Genomic DNA, 13,444 nt, shown 5'->3' with positions numbered 1-13,444 from the left:
CATGTTAAAAATAAACGTTTGATATTTTACGTTTCTTTGTTATTCCTAAACTTTGTAAGAGTAAGTGAAAGAATGACATGCTTACATTTTGAAAATAATAAATGGAATACAATGTTCAACATTCTACGTTTCTGTGTTATTGTAAGAGTAATTGTAGAAATGAAATTCTTACATTTGAAAAAATAAATGTATACTTTGTAAGAATGAAATTCTGACATTTGAACAATTAAATGCAATATTTAATATTCTACGTTTACTTGTTATTCCTTTACTTCGTAAGAATAAGTGTAAGAATGAATAAACGTATACATCGTAAGAGAATTTTGTAAGAACGATATTTTTACATTTGAAAAACAAAATGTTTACTTTGTAAGAGTAAATGTAAGAATGAAATTCTTACATTTGAAAGAATAAACGTATACATTGTAAGAGTAATTTGTTAGAATGATTTTTTTACATTTGAAAAACAAAATGTTTACTTTGTAAGAGTAATTGTAAGAATGAAATTCTTACATTTGACAAAATAAACATATACATTGTAAATCTGTAAGAGTAATTTGTAAGGATGATTTTTTTACATTTGAAGAACAAAGTCAATTTACCAAAGAACACTTTGCCATATCTCAGGTGTTTTGTTACCTTGGTAACAGTGAAACACATTCAAATCCCATTGAATCATATTAATCTTAATCTATTTTGTGATGTTACCCAGGTAACAAAATACCTGAGATATAGCAAACTATTCTTTGCTTACAATGTTGTTCCAAGTGGAACAATTTGAGACCACGTTGTGCAAAATCGGAGATTTGTTTTTACCCCTGTACATAATGATGGAGACCAAAATTTGACATTTGACCTTTATGTCTATAACTCAAGAACTATACATCGGAGATAGGTCAAACTATACTTTTTCAGAATCCTAATAATTAGATCAATACACTTATTTATGCTCATATGATTTTTATCCACATTCCCCCAATTTTGAAATTTAAGGCCTGCATTAGCGGCCATTTTGTGAATATGCAAATTAACATTTTTCCCATGTGCCCTTTTTGCCTTTTTGGATATGTTGTTTAGGAGGTTATTAGAGTCACTAGCAAGCAAAAAAATGGTGTTCCATTTTCGCCCAGCTCATACGTAACTCGTCTACAAATAATTATATATTATAATTATCACAATCATTATAATAATTGGTATTAACATCTAATTTTGGATCAAAGTACTTTCTATTCACAGATTTGTTGACTATTCCATTGATAGAATCTGTCTGAGGCAACGGTACGCGTAGTATATGGTCATGGTTGATATATCTTTGCTCTTGATTGCCATTCGCCCACGATCCGCTACGTAATTCTTCAATACTGTCTCCATTGTCTTCATTGGTAGCATCTTCTGCACCGTGGACAAACTGACGACCTTCTTCAGTTTCATGTCCCAGTCTTTCTTGTATGACTTCTTGAATTTCAATTCCGTTGATGGAACCAGGCCGTGCGTGACCATGTCTCTGGTCTATGGTTTGGTATTGGTGATCTGGAAAGTCTTGGAGTTCGTGGTCTTGGTTTCTGTTTCGATCTTGTACTTGTTCATTAAACTTAATGGGCCTTCTGCAAAAAATTTCAAAAACATAAAGTAAAAATTGGCAGCAGCATTAGAAACAATGTGATACCTTAGAAAGCAAAACAAAAGCCAAAAATGCCATGAAATTAAGAAAGAAATAGAAAGGAAGAAAGATCTAATACTATAACTTTACATATTTAGCTGTTTATCGATAAACTTGTAAAATACTTACTTCATATTGTATTTTTTACAAATACAAATACAAATGATGACCCCAATAATGACAGAAATAGAACAGCCACTTGCGATACCAATAACAGCTATCAGTGTCTGTTGAGTGGGCAGTTCGCTGCTATCTTTTGAAGGTGATGCATTCATGTGATTCATGTGAAAGAAAATAAATAAATAAATTACAAATAATTGTAATAATAATAATAATAATAATAATAATAATATTAATTATAATAATAATAATAATAATAATAATAATAATTATAAAAATAAAAATAATAACACTAACACTAATAATAATAATTAGTAGAAGTAATATTATATTATTTTCTTTTTGGATGTTTTTTTTAAAAAACATTTAAGTATGGTTGGATAATTTGTGGTGCTGTCTATTTATTGTAATTCATCATGTAAATTCTGTTTATCAAACTATAATTGCTAATTTCCAAATATTTTTGTTAAATTGTTCGTGTCTAATTTGTATATAGTTGTACAATGTATATGCACAAAATGGCTCTCTGTACGACTACGCGTGCAGGAATTACCTAAATCATCATGTATTTCGTCATAACTAACAAGTTGTTATTGTCACACTTGAAGAATCTTGAATTGCTAAGTAATTAGGGGAATTCCGTTATCATTCATTGAACTGTAAACTAATTGTCAAGTTCAGAATTCTTAAGTTCGTCAAAACTATATGTCGAGTTTGTGATATAGGTATATTCTAACTTGGCACAAAGCCCAGTAATACCTGTAAACACAAATGATGAAAACAGATCGGGGAGATATATTTTAAGTACATATCATTAGATTTATGAAGTATACTTCGAGGACTGTTAAATGTCCAAAATGTCGATTTTTAATAATTTATTATAACATTTGTAATTACAGACTTGACATAAAGTATGGACCACGACTAAGTCTGGAAGGGGTCTGCATAAACCGCACGGGCTAAATATTAATTGGGGTGTGTCGGGAGATGATGTTAAGTTATTTGATAGAAAATGTGCTTTCCATAAGTTCACATTATGGTGCTCCTAATATAGTGCATTTGCCTAGAATGACGGATTTAGAGAGGCTGAATTTGAGCTTTGTGGGGGACACCATTTCGGACTTTATGCAACATTGTTCTGTTATCAAATTTATTGGGATTTGAGGTGACATTTCCTCAACTTATTCAGGAATTAACATTCGTCAGAGTTGATGCAATGTACCAATTATTTGAAAATGGAAGAAGCTTAAAAATATGGTTCTTAAAAGTACGCACTCAGAAAGTTTGAATGGCCCCAGGTGTCAAATGTGATAAAGTTACGGTACAAAAACACTAATATGTCTGATGTGCTCTCATGTCCCACAAAAAACTGTGCAAACGTTGCTATCCGACATATCAATTTGTAAGCGCTCTATAGCAAAGTCATAGTGCATTGAATTTACAACTGTATGGCAAAACAGGCGAAATCAGTAACTTTTTGCACAAAATTTGCAATTTAAAGAGAATTGGCCATTGCTCATTCAAATCTAGCTAGTATATGGCCAAGTGACTTTCATTTAATGACATAAAGTTTGAAAAATATTTTGAAGATGTTTTGACTTTTAAAACCTACATTTTGGTCAAAAAATGTGCTTGGATAGGTAGTTTTCAACCGATTTACCACATTCGCCTTGCTATTACATTGAATTGCGTAATATCTGTTGACCTAATGTAAAAAGGGTTTTTAGGGGGGGGGGGGGGGAGTGTTAGCTTTCGTTCGATACAAATAAATTCTGATTGGATGAAGGGAACACTTAAGGTTTTTGGCAAAAAAACCCATCACAGATGTCTATGTTCCACTATCTCACACAGCTCTTATGACTAGTGGATATTTCTGTCGGGTGTAACAAGGTGGAAACTGTGCGAAGATGCATTTATAAGAGAATCGTTTTTGTACTGAGTCAAACCTTTTCATCCATTTGTGTATATATGTACCTGTTGTTCCCGATGAGTAGGCCGTAGGTAAATATAGATATTTATCAGTTTCCATTCCTTTATTTCCTGCTGATATCTTGAGCGTAGTCAACAATCCTGCAACTCCTTTGTCAGTGTGTTCATTTTCATCTTGCCCGGATTCATTTGGACTAATAGTTGTAGATTCTGTTGGTGATCTTCTTGAGCTTGCATCTACAGTTGTATCTTCACCTCTTTTAGGGGCTTCAGTTGTTTGATGAATCTTAGATGTTGTTCGTGCTGAGATTTTGTTGGTATCTAGTGGTGTTGTTGTTACTTGTGTAGTGTATTGAGTGCCATCTAGCACGGGTTCCATTCCATTTGCACTGTTAGTTGATAGTTCTGTTGGTAATCTACTTGTGGTTACTTCTAGCGTAGAGAGTCTATCCGTATGATCTCTTTTAGGGGTTACCGTTGTCTCAATCATAGAAGTCGTTTGTGTTGGGATTTTGCTGGTAGTTATTGGGGGTGTTGTTGCTTGTTGATGCTTAAATGATTGTGTTGATTGCTCTGTTGTTTCACCTACATAAAAAATAAAATGACGATTAATTTGCTTTAATAACTATAGGAACTTATTTTTGTTGAAAATCATAATCATTATCGTATACATAGCTACGATTTTCCAATTTGCGAGTGCACTTACATTTTGTCTTAGCGAGGTCATCTGGAAAATCTGGTACTTAATTTAGTATCACTGGTACCATTATAGAACAGTATAAGTAATAGAATCCACAAGGGGTTGTACTAATGCCTCCACCACCATCAATAGCTTGATGCAGTCGCTGTAGAAGTGATGCTGTAACAGGATTAACTACCATAGCAATAGGTTAAATTAAAACATTTTTGAATATATATCACTGCACAGAGATAAAGACTTGGATCGTAATTCTATAGAATATGCATATCATGCTGATCACTCGCACCTGTAAGATAAGTATCTTTGGAAAGAGCGGGTTTGCACGAGTTAGCCATTTTATTAATTATGTGTTGGTGAAATGCAGAGTGATCCTGTCCTGCCGACACAACCGATACTGATACTGATACTGATATTCAAAAATTGTTTTAACCTATTGCTCTGGCAGTTAGTCCTGTTACATCATCACTTCTTCGGCGAATGCTTTATGAGAAAAGTATAAGAAACTTTTTTGGGAGGAACGTGTTAAAACACTTCTCTCATCACTATCTCTTTAAAATATGATGAGAATTTGATAGGAAATTTTAATTTTAATTCTTTTGACGGTTTCTTATATATATAGTCTCATATTGTAGCCAATCTTACAATAAGCTATTGACATTACGTACCTTCCCTTATCCACGTGATGAAAAACGAGCAAGTTGCTACATTCCCACTGGTGTCTGTAGCTCTGACAATTACCATCTGTCCTATAGGGTAAGTGCAATAATCAAATATACTTCCAGATGAGGGATGTGGTAGTACATTGACATCTTCACCGCTATCATCCGTGACTTCAGGGTCCGGATATGTGACAACCAAGTAGCAGTTGCCATCTTCAGGGATTAGGACTCTCTGTGGAGGAGGACATTGGATCTCAGGTGGTGTAGTGTCTGATTGACCTGAAATGGTAAGATATGACTTAATGATAAATGAATACGCATACCTCAGACCAAGGATGGACATTTTTGTCATATTGAAGCTAAACTGATGACCGGGCTCCGCACACCGTGCCACCATCGTAGACACCATCATCGACTTCCATTTATACGTGATGGTGAATCAAATAGTCATAAGTGGAATATGCGCACCAAAATCCTCATGAGAGATTGATCAGCATGTTTGAAAGCTTGACGGTTTTCCAACACGCAATTTCAGCAAGTGGCTGGATTTCTGCATATGCAGAAATCCAGCCACTTGCTGAAATTGCGTGTTGGAAAATAGATTGAACTGAAGCTAATCAAGTTTATGTGTACTGAAAGGCGCATTTTTAAAAGTGTGAGAATCTAAATGTTGATAGGCCCTTATCATGCTTATACATGCAAATTTAGCACATGATAATACAGGGTGAGTCAAAAAAAGTGGAATAGAGAAAAGAATCCATTTTTATTCATGTTATTAAAGAACCGAGTTGAACTTTTTAGGTTTTAAAACATTTTATATATGGCATATCCATCAGTGACCTTGTGTGAAAAAAGTAAGGAATTAGCATTTACCTTTTTGTTTTTATGACATATTTTGTAGCGCTACCTAATTTTAATGTTTGTCCAAGAGACATCTAAAATTTGAATGTCAGCCCACTCTGTGTTAGGTAGATTTGGAACAACTGCCATTTTCTTAACCTCATTGGCATTAAATAAAATGGAGCACCCAAAGTGTTATTGCCCTTGGTCTTGTTTAAGGAGAAGAAACATTATTTGTTGTTATTTTCATTTTACCTTTACTTTAAAGATGTTTATTCTCTATCAAAAAGATACAAATTTGTAGGCGGATTTTTCAAATATCAAAATGAAATGCGCGCAAATTGAAGTGGAGCGAATTTCAAAATATCCAAAAAGTTCGACATATTGGGATTAAAAAAACTGGTGTTGGAGTCGGGTGAGGTATGAAAGACTTAAAGTAATGTTAGAAAGTTTGTTTGAACAGAAAAAAAAAGAAATTGAAATAACGCAAAAACAACCTTATTTAAGTTAAAGTCAGTTTCAGATCTGGCGTCTTTACCGTGCACTGTGTGCTCTCATTCAAAATACATGGAACCTCGTGGACAAATAACGAAATTGGGTATCGCAGCAAAAGGACTCATAAAAATTAAACTGTAGTCGCGATTCACTTCATATTTTCAGAAAAGGTGGCCATTGAGTGTAGCATTTATAGAATCTTTCAATATTGGGAAAGTTCGACTTGGTTCTTACATAAATATTGATTCTTTGCTCTATTGCAGTTTTTTTGACTCACCCTGTATAAGATATTTCCTTATGGAGAATGGGAATGAAATATCGAGCGAAAACAAAATATCGCTATTCAACGCAGATCAGGAAACAAGGATCTAAAAAAGAAAGAGGGAAACCATGATGCACCGAGGATCTCTATTAAATAAACCCGTAATACATGTAGTAAATATAATTATAGGCTCTCAGCACTAAGCTTAAAAATGGCCAATGGCACACCGCTCGACCAAGTTGGTGATCAATGAAATTCTCAATATATATGATGTATGTAGCATTACCTTGATTACATTATGCCATTCTCAGTTTTAGCTTGTAAGTTTTTAACTTGCCGATCAAAAAATATTAAAATGTGTCATCCAGCGAGTTGAACTCATTTTTTGAAACATGCCGTACTTCAGTGACTGTGTAATAGGAAAATGAATGGAGTTAAGACTTTAGCGTGAACTTTCTTTTAATATTATGCGTTAAAGCATGTAAAACCATGTGTCATACAACTTACCTGACACTGAAAGTTGACAGAGCGACCAAAATAATTTGAAGACTAAAATCCGTTTCATCCTTATATACGAGGACTCCAGAAGTTGCAGTTTGAGAACGATTGCGAAAATATATAGTATCTACATTGGTCGGTTCGCATGAAATTTAATAGAGACATGTACATGCCTTATAGTTGACTCAACTCAAAATTTCCCAATCATGCTAAATATGTTTAATAATAGATAGAACCGATCCCAATTTCATGCTTTACCGCTCAGTTACATTGAACCCAAATATGTTGTTACTATTTCCTGCCTGCGATATACACTTAGCACAAAAAGTAACTATCTCCGTTTTATCAAGCCCCGTTCCTCGTAAGTCGTTCAAAAAACAAAAATATACACAAAACGACGGATATCATTTATCCGTCGCTACCTCCCCCCAGGATTGACGCCCGGCCCATGGCATGAAGGCACACTTTGTGTGCTTCAAGCTCAACTTTTAATTTGGACAATTAACGGACTTTCTAGCTCGAAATCTCCGTCGTTTCTCACTACTCAATTTTCACAAATTAAGTGTCAAATTAAAGAGGGCAACTTTCAGATTTTCAAGTTAAACAGCCGCGGCTAATAAAAATGAGTAGTTGCTTTTGTGCTGTGTGTATTATATTCAATATATGCATTGTTATTTTTCATTCTATGTCACAATGCGGAACTATTTCGGTTTAGTTTCGAAGAGTCAACATCATTAGTAAAAGACTAGTGCACCTGCAATTGCCCTGTAGCTATTAGGGCACCAGCTGCATAATAGAGATACTGCTTGACCCCTGATGACCCTTTTGGACTTCATGACATTTTCCTGACATATCAATGATTCTTTTTACCATGTTTAAGCCCAATTGGGCATACTTTAACATTTGACCCCATACGACTGACCTTGATTGACCTTGGTTGGATTTTGCTCATGCTCCTGTGATATGGAGAATACTTTTAGCCGAATTGGGCGAAGTTTGACCCCAGATGACCTTTGACCTCGGATGACCTTGATGTAATTTGTTTCATGCTCCCCTCATACGAAGGATTCCACCCACCAAGTTTAAGCCCAATAGGGCAAAGTTTAAATTTAGCCCCTAGATGACCTTTGACCTCGGTTGACCTCAATTTTGTTTCGCACATATATTCCTCTCATATCAAGGATTCCACCCATCAAGTTTGAGCCCGATCATACAAAGTTTGAAATTTGACCCCTCCGTAATGACCTTTGACCTCGATTTTATGTCGCTCATATATTCCCCTCGTATCAAGGATCCCACCCACCAAGTTTGAGCCCGAAGTTTGAAATTTGACCCCTCCGTAATGACATTTGACCTCAGTTGACCTCGATTTTATGTCGCTCATATATTCCCCTCGTATCAAGGATTCCACCCACCAAATTTGGGCCCGATCGGACAAAGTTCAAAATTTGACCTTGACCTCCGATGACCTTTCAAACCACCCCATAAATGTGGAATGCCTGATATCTATCTATATCTGAAATATCGGATCGATGCGTTGAAGCGCGGGGAAACGCATAGCCGGACAGACAGACACACATAGCTCATTATTTTAGTAGTACCAGTGCACCGTACCTGCAGCTGTAATGGCCCTGTAGCTGTTAGGGCACCAGGTGCATTATAGAGATACTGCTTGACCATTGATGACCCTTTTTGACTTTGACATGTTCCTGACATATCAATGATTCTTTTTACCATGTTTAAGCCCAATTGGGCCTACTCTAACATTTGACCCCATACGACCTTTGACCTCGAGTGACCTCGGTTTGATTTTGTTCATGCTCCCGTGATATAAAGAATACTTTTAGCCAGATTGGGCGAAGTTTGAAATTTTGACCCGATGACCTTTGACCTCGGATTATCTCAATGTAATTTTTTTCATGCTCCCCTCATACGAATGATTCCACCCACCAAGTTTAAGCCCAATAGGGCAAAGTTTAAATTTAGACCCTAGATGACCTTTGACCTCGGTTGACCTCAATTTTGTTTTGCACATATGTGTACATCCATATCAAAATGATGCACTTGTCGGCTGCTACATGTGTCTCATTTCACATAATAGCTAGGAACAAATACCAGACTTATCTATGAAGTGGAGGTCACTTCAAATCATCCCCAAGTCACATGGTTTAGGAATACAGAGAACATTTCTTAACTATGTGACTTTGGGATGATTTGAAGTGACCTCCACTTAGGAGATGTGTCTGGTATTTAGTCCTAGCTATTATGTGAAATGAGACACATGTAGCAGCTGACAAGTGCATCGTTTTGATATGGATGTACACATATATTCCCTTCATATCAAGGATTCCACCCACCAATTTTGAGCCCGATCAGACAAAGTTTGAGATCCATGACCTTTGACCTCGGATGACCTCCATGTTTTTCATGCTCCCCTCATATGAAGGATTCCACCCACCAAGTTTGAGCCCGATCGGACAAAGTTTGAAATTTGACCCCTCCGTAATGACCTTTGACCTCGGTTGACCTCGATATTATTTCACGCATATATTCCCCTCCTATCAAGGATTCCACCGACCAAGTTTGGGCCTGATCGGACAAAGTTTGAAATTTTGTCCTTTGACCTCCGATGACCTTTAAACCCACCCGGTCAACATCCATATCCGTAATATCGCATCGATGCGGCGAAGCCAAGTTTAAGCCCAATAGGTTTAAATTTAGCCCCTAGATGACCTTTGACCTCGGTTGACCTCAATTTTGTTTCGCACATATATTCCCCTCATATCAAGGATTCCACCCACCAATTGTGAGCCTGATCGGACAAAGTTTGAAATCCATGACCTTTGACCTTGGATGACCTCCATATGTTTTTCATGCTCTCCTCATACGAAGGATTCCACCCACCAAGTTTGAGCCCGATCGGACAAAGTTTGAAATTTGACCCCTCCGTAATGACCTTTGACCTTGATTTAATTTCGCGCATATATTCCCCTCCTATAAAGGATTCCACCCACCAAGTTTGGGTCCGATCGGACAAAGTTTGAAATTTTGACCTTTGACCTCCGATGACCTTTAAACCCACCCGATCAACATGCTTTTCCCGCTACCGATCCATATCCCAAATATTGCATCGGTGTGGCGAAGCGCGGCGGAACGCATAGCCGGACAGACAACGCTTTTTATTTTTTTAGTACTAGTTCACCCGTAGCTGTGAGAGTAACTGATAGCGATGCTATTTGATCCCTGATAACCCTTTTGACATGTTCCCGTCATATTGAGGATTCTTTTTACCACTTTTAAGCCCGATTGGGCATATTCTAACGTTTGACCCCATATGACCTTTGACCTTGAGTGACCCGTTTGATTTTGTTCATACTCCCTTGATATGGAGAATAATATTACTTTCACAAAGTTTAAGCCAAATCGGGCGAAGTTTATAACTTAACTTAGCCCCTGGATGACCTTTGACCTCGGATGCCCTTTTTCTCTCTCCTTAATTTTGCTTTTTGCATTTAAAATTCAAAATTTTAAAGATTAGCCCAAGCGCGGGAGGGGGGGGGGGCAATCATACATTTTGGTGTGAATGTTCACCTGTAATTTTGTGGTGGCGATTCTTTGGGAGCTGACAGCGTACCAGTAGGAGTCTTTTGGAGCTGCGAACAAGTAAAAGGGGTTTTTTGGAGATATGAACAGCCAAAATCAAGGGGCTTTCTTGTTGAAAATCGCCTGAAAAAAACCAGAAATGTGAGGAATGAATAATTTAGGGGTCTTAGAGCTGATATTATCAAAACCAAGGTTCTTTTCGAACTCTATTTTGGTGAAATTTAGGGGCCTTTCGAGCTGCAAAATCCCAAAAGGGGATCTTTCCGAGGAACATAACCGTATGGTCGCTTATGTTAAGTGCCCCCCCACCTCCGGTGCCCAAATTGATCAAGGTCACATTTTATGTCTTGTTTGTATTACTGACTCAGTGACACATACTCTTTAACAATGACAAACGTTATTTGCAGCCAATTCGCTGCAATGGATTTAATACATCACATTTTAAGATCATTTATGGCAAAATTAATACAATAGTACTAATTGCTAAATATAAAATAGAATATATGCTTTCATGATATATGTACACGGAATGCCATTAAACATACTTTATCATTAAAAAAAACAAGTCATGATAAATGAATATAAACTTTTTTTTTCATAATTACAATAATAAAGATTACTTTATTAAGTGGACAATCAAGAAATTTATGAGGGTTTTAACTAAGGTTGCACGACTCACTTACCAAGTCGTATTCGTGATGGCAATATTAAGCCTATACATTTATTTCTATACATTTGATAGATTTTCCACATCTGATCTTTTCAGTGAAGTTGAGACATGCACATGATTTCCTTTACTGATCATGAAATTGATTTTCTTCATTAGGATCAAACAATTCTTGTTATAATACTGATTGTGGTTCTGAATAATCTAAACACTTTGAAATTACATCAAATTTGGGGCATTACTTAATATTATATTGTACATTTTCACCAAACGAGATGGTCAGTGTCCAAGTCTTGAAAAGGTGCCAAAAACGCGTAACATTAAAACCAAAATATTTGTATACCGTGTGTCATAAGTCTGTTCCTCCCCCATAAGAAAACCATTTTAACATGCTTTAAATTAAATTTACACAATTAATTTGATATTAATTTGTTACTGGTTATTGTTTTAGATTAATTAAAATGTCACTTAGCAATTTATTTAAAGTTGTTGTCTCTTTATGGTCGATAACCTCCGAAGGTATGCAAACCTCGGTTATTGTTGTTTTTCTATTGAAATCCGAGGTTTACAGACCATTGAATCTGCCAATACATACAAAATTTGCTCTAAAAATCTAGAACAACGGCCGACATAATTTTTTCTTTGCAATGCGCCTTTGGATTCATTGCAGCTAGTAGCCCAAAGGCAAATAAACAGAGGGGGTACTTCCATATTGATGCTACGCTCCATGGGAAGTCGGAATATAGGCGGAACGGACTTTCGACACACGGTATAAATAACTTTCAGCTTGAAATATGTTATACTCCATTTAATAAATTTACTCCAAATTAAAGTGCTTGTAACTTCGAAATAATAATACATAATATCTTTTTCACAGCCTAAGTGTTACACTCTTCCACTTTCCAGAAACATACAGAACTATTTTTTTTGTGATTAAAATATGATCCTGTTTTGCCAAGTGAAACATAACTAAAACCTAATCCTTTACTAAAGGCTTTAGTTACTTCTACCTAGCAATAAAGGTCAAATTTTAATACTGGCCAATTTTTGGAAACAGGCGTGTTTAGGGTGTTTTTTGTATGCTGTGACAATCAAGCCCAAAGACTTGCACTAGACTACCTTTCGGTTCTACATTCCAATTTTTTGAGAAAAACAAAACAAAACATTTTCTAATATGTGACACGATCAAGGAAAATGAGTCGGATGTCGTTAATATTGATTTTGAGATATTGGCAAAAAAAGTGTTAAAATTCTTTTGTTTTATATTGTTTTCAGCAATTGATAAATTGATGTAACTTTGAAAAGAAAAGTCGTATCAACATGGGGTTTTCAGTTTCAGAAAGCAATAAATGTCCTCTTCAGAAACATGTAAAACTCATTTTCGACCAGGGTCGACATGTGACTCATTCCCTTTGATCATGTCACATATCTTTTACTAATTATCAAAATTCACATTTTTGAGAAAAATGCAAAAATAGGCACATAAATGGCCAGGGGTGTAGTACCCCCTTAACCGACTGCTTGGTATTACTTTGGGCCGCTCTCAAAAAGGCAAGACGGAAAACGATTGCGACTGTATAACAAGAATGCAGACCCCAAATTTGGAAATTCCAGATTTGTTTTTCTATCAGACACAGACAACAGTTGTGGAGTTACAGTCAAAAATGAGGAAAACCAAAATTTGATCAATAAATCAATAACTACTTGCCTTGAGTTGCTGAATTTTCAGTGCAGTATATCTTACCTGTCACCAATGTGCTATAATTTTTGAGAAAAATGCAAAAATAGGCACATAATTGGCCAGGGTGTAGTACCCTTTGGGCTGCTCTCAAAAGGCAAGACGGAAAAGCGATCATGACTGTATAACAAGTATGCAGACCCCAAATTTGGAAATTCCAGATTTGTTTTTCTTTCAGACTGTTAACGTCCTGATTTATAACACACAACTATTCATTCATATTTCTAAACTGGTTTAAAACATGTATGAATAGATATAGAAAAGACTCAAGAA

General features: G+C 36.0%; 1 protein-coding gene across 3 annotated transcripts; it reads right to left on the bottom strand.

Moving 5' to 3' along the window:
• Window positions 1-77: 77 nt before the first annotated feature.
• LOC140164362 (uncharacterized) lies at window positions 78-7,510 on the bottom strand. Of its 3 annotated transcripts, XM_072187640.1 has the most exons (6): window positions 7,173-7,508; window positions 6,681-6,771; window positions 5,075-5,347; window positions 3,755-4,294; window positions 1,790-1,913; window positions 78-1,604 (listed from the first exon to the last, which is right to left on the bottom strand). In XM_072187640.1, the coding sequence occupies exons 3-6, from the start codon at window positions 5,148-5,150 to the stop codon at window positions 1,157-1,159; spliced, it is 1,188 nt and encodes a 395-aa protein (XP_072043741.1). In that variant the 5' UTR covers window positions 5,151-5,347; window positions 6,681-6,771; window positions 7,173-7,508; the 3' UTR covers window positions 78-1,156. The 3 variants fall into 3 exon arrangements, with proteins under 3 accessions (XP_072043741.1, XP_072043739.1, XP_072043738.1); XM_072187638.1 differs by lacking the exon at window positions 6,681-6,771 and having other exon boundaries at window positions 78-1,601; window positions 7,173-7,510; XM_072187637.1 differs by lacking the exon at window positions 6,681-6,771 and having other exon boundaries at window positions 7,173-7,507.
• Between the last annotated feature and the right edge of the window lie 5,934 nt (window positions 7,511-13,444).

This window comes from Amphiura filiformis, chromosome 11 (assembly GCF_039555335.1).
Source record: "Amphiura filiformis chromosome 11, Afil_fr2py, whole genome shotgun sequence".
NCBI classification, from domain to species: domain Eukaryota; kingdom Metazoa; phylum Echinodermata; class Ophiuroidea; order Amphilepidida; family Amphiuridae; genus Amphiura; species Amphiura filiformis.
Note: the sequence above shows the minus strand (reverse complement) of the source record. Positions and strands in the feature narration are given on the sequence as shown.

What these genes read in the sequence shown, in the direction of transcription:
- LOC140164362 (XM_072187637.1), bottom strand. Translation starts at nt 7,230, where the DNA reads ATGAAACGGATTTTAGTCTTCAAATTATTTTGGTCGCTCTGTCAACTT. An exon ending in CTGTCAACTTTCAGTGTCAG is followed by an intron (nt 5,348 to 7,172) that starts GTAAGTTGTATG and finishes TTACCATTTCAG; the next exon opens with GTCAATCAGACACTACACCA. An exon ending in TGTAAAAAATACAATATGAA is followed by an intron (nt 1,605 to 1,789) that starts GTAAGTATTTTA and finishes AATTTTTTGCAG; the next exon opens with AAGGCCCATTAAGTTTAATG.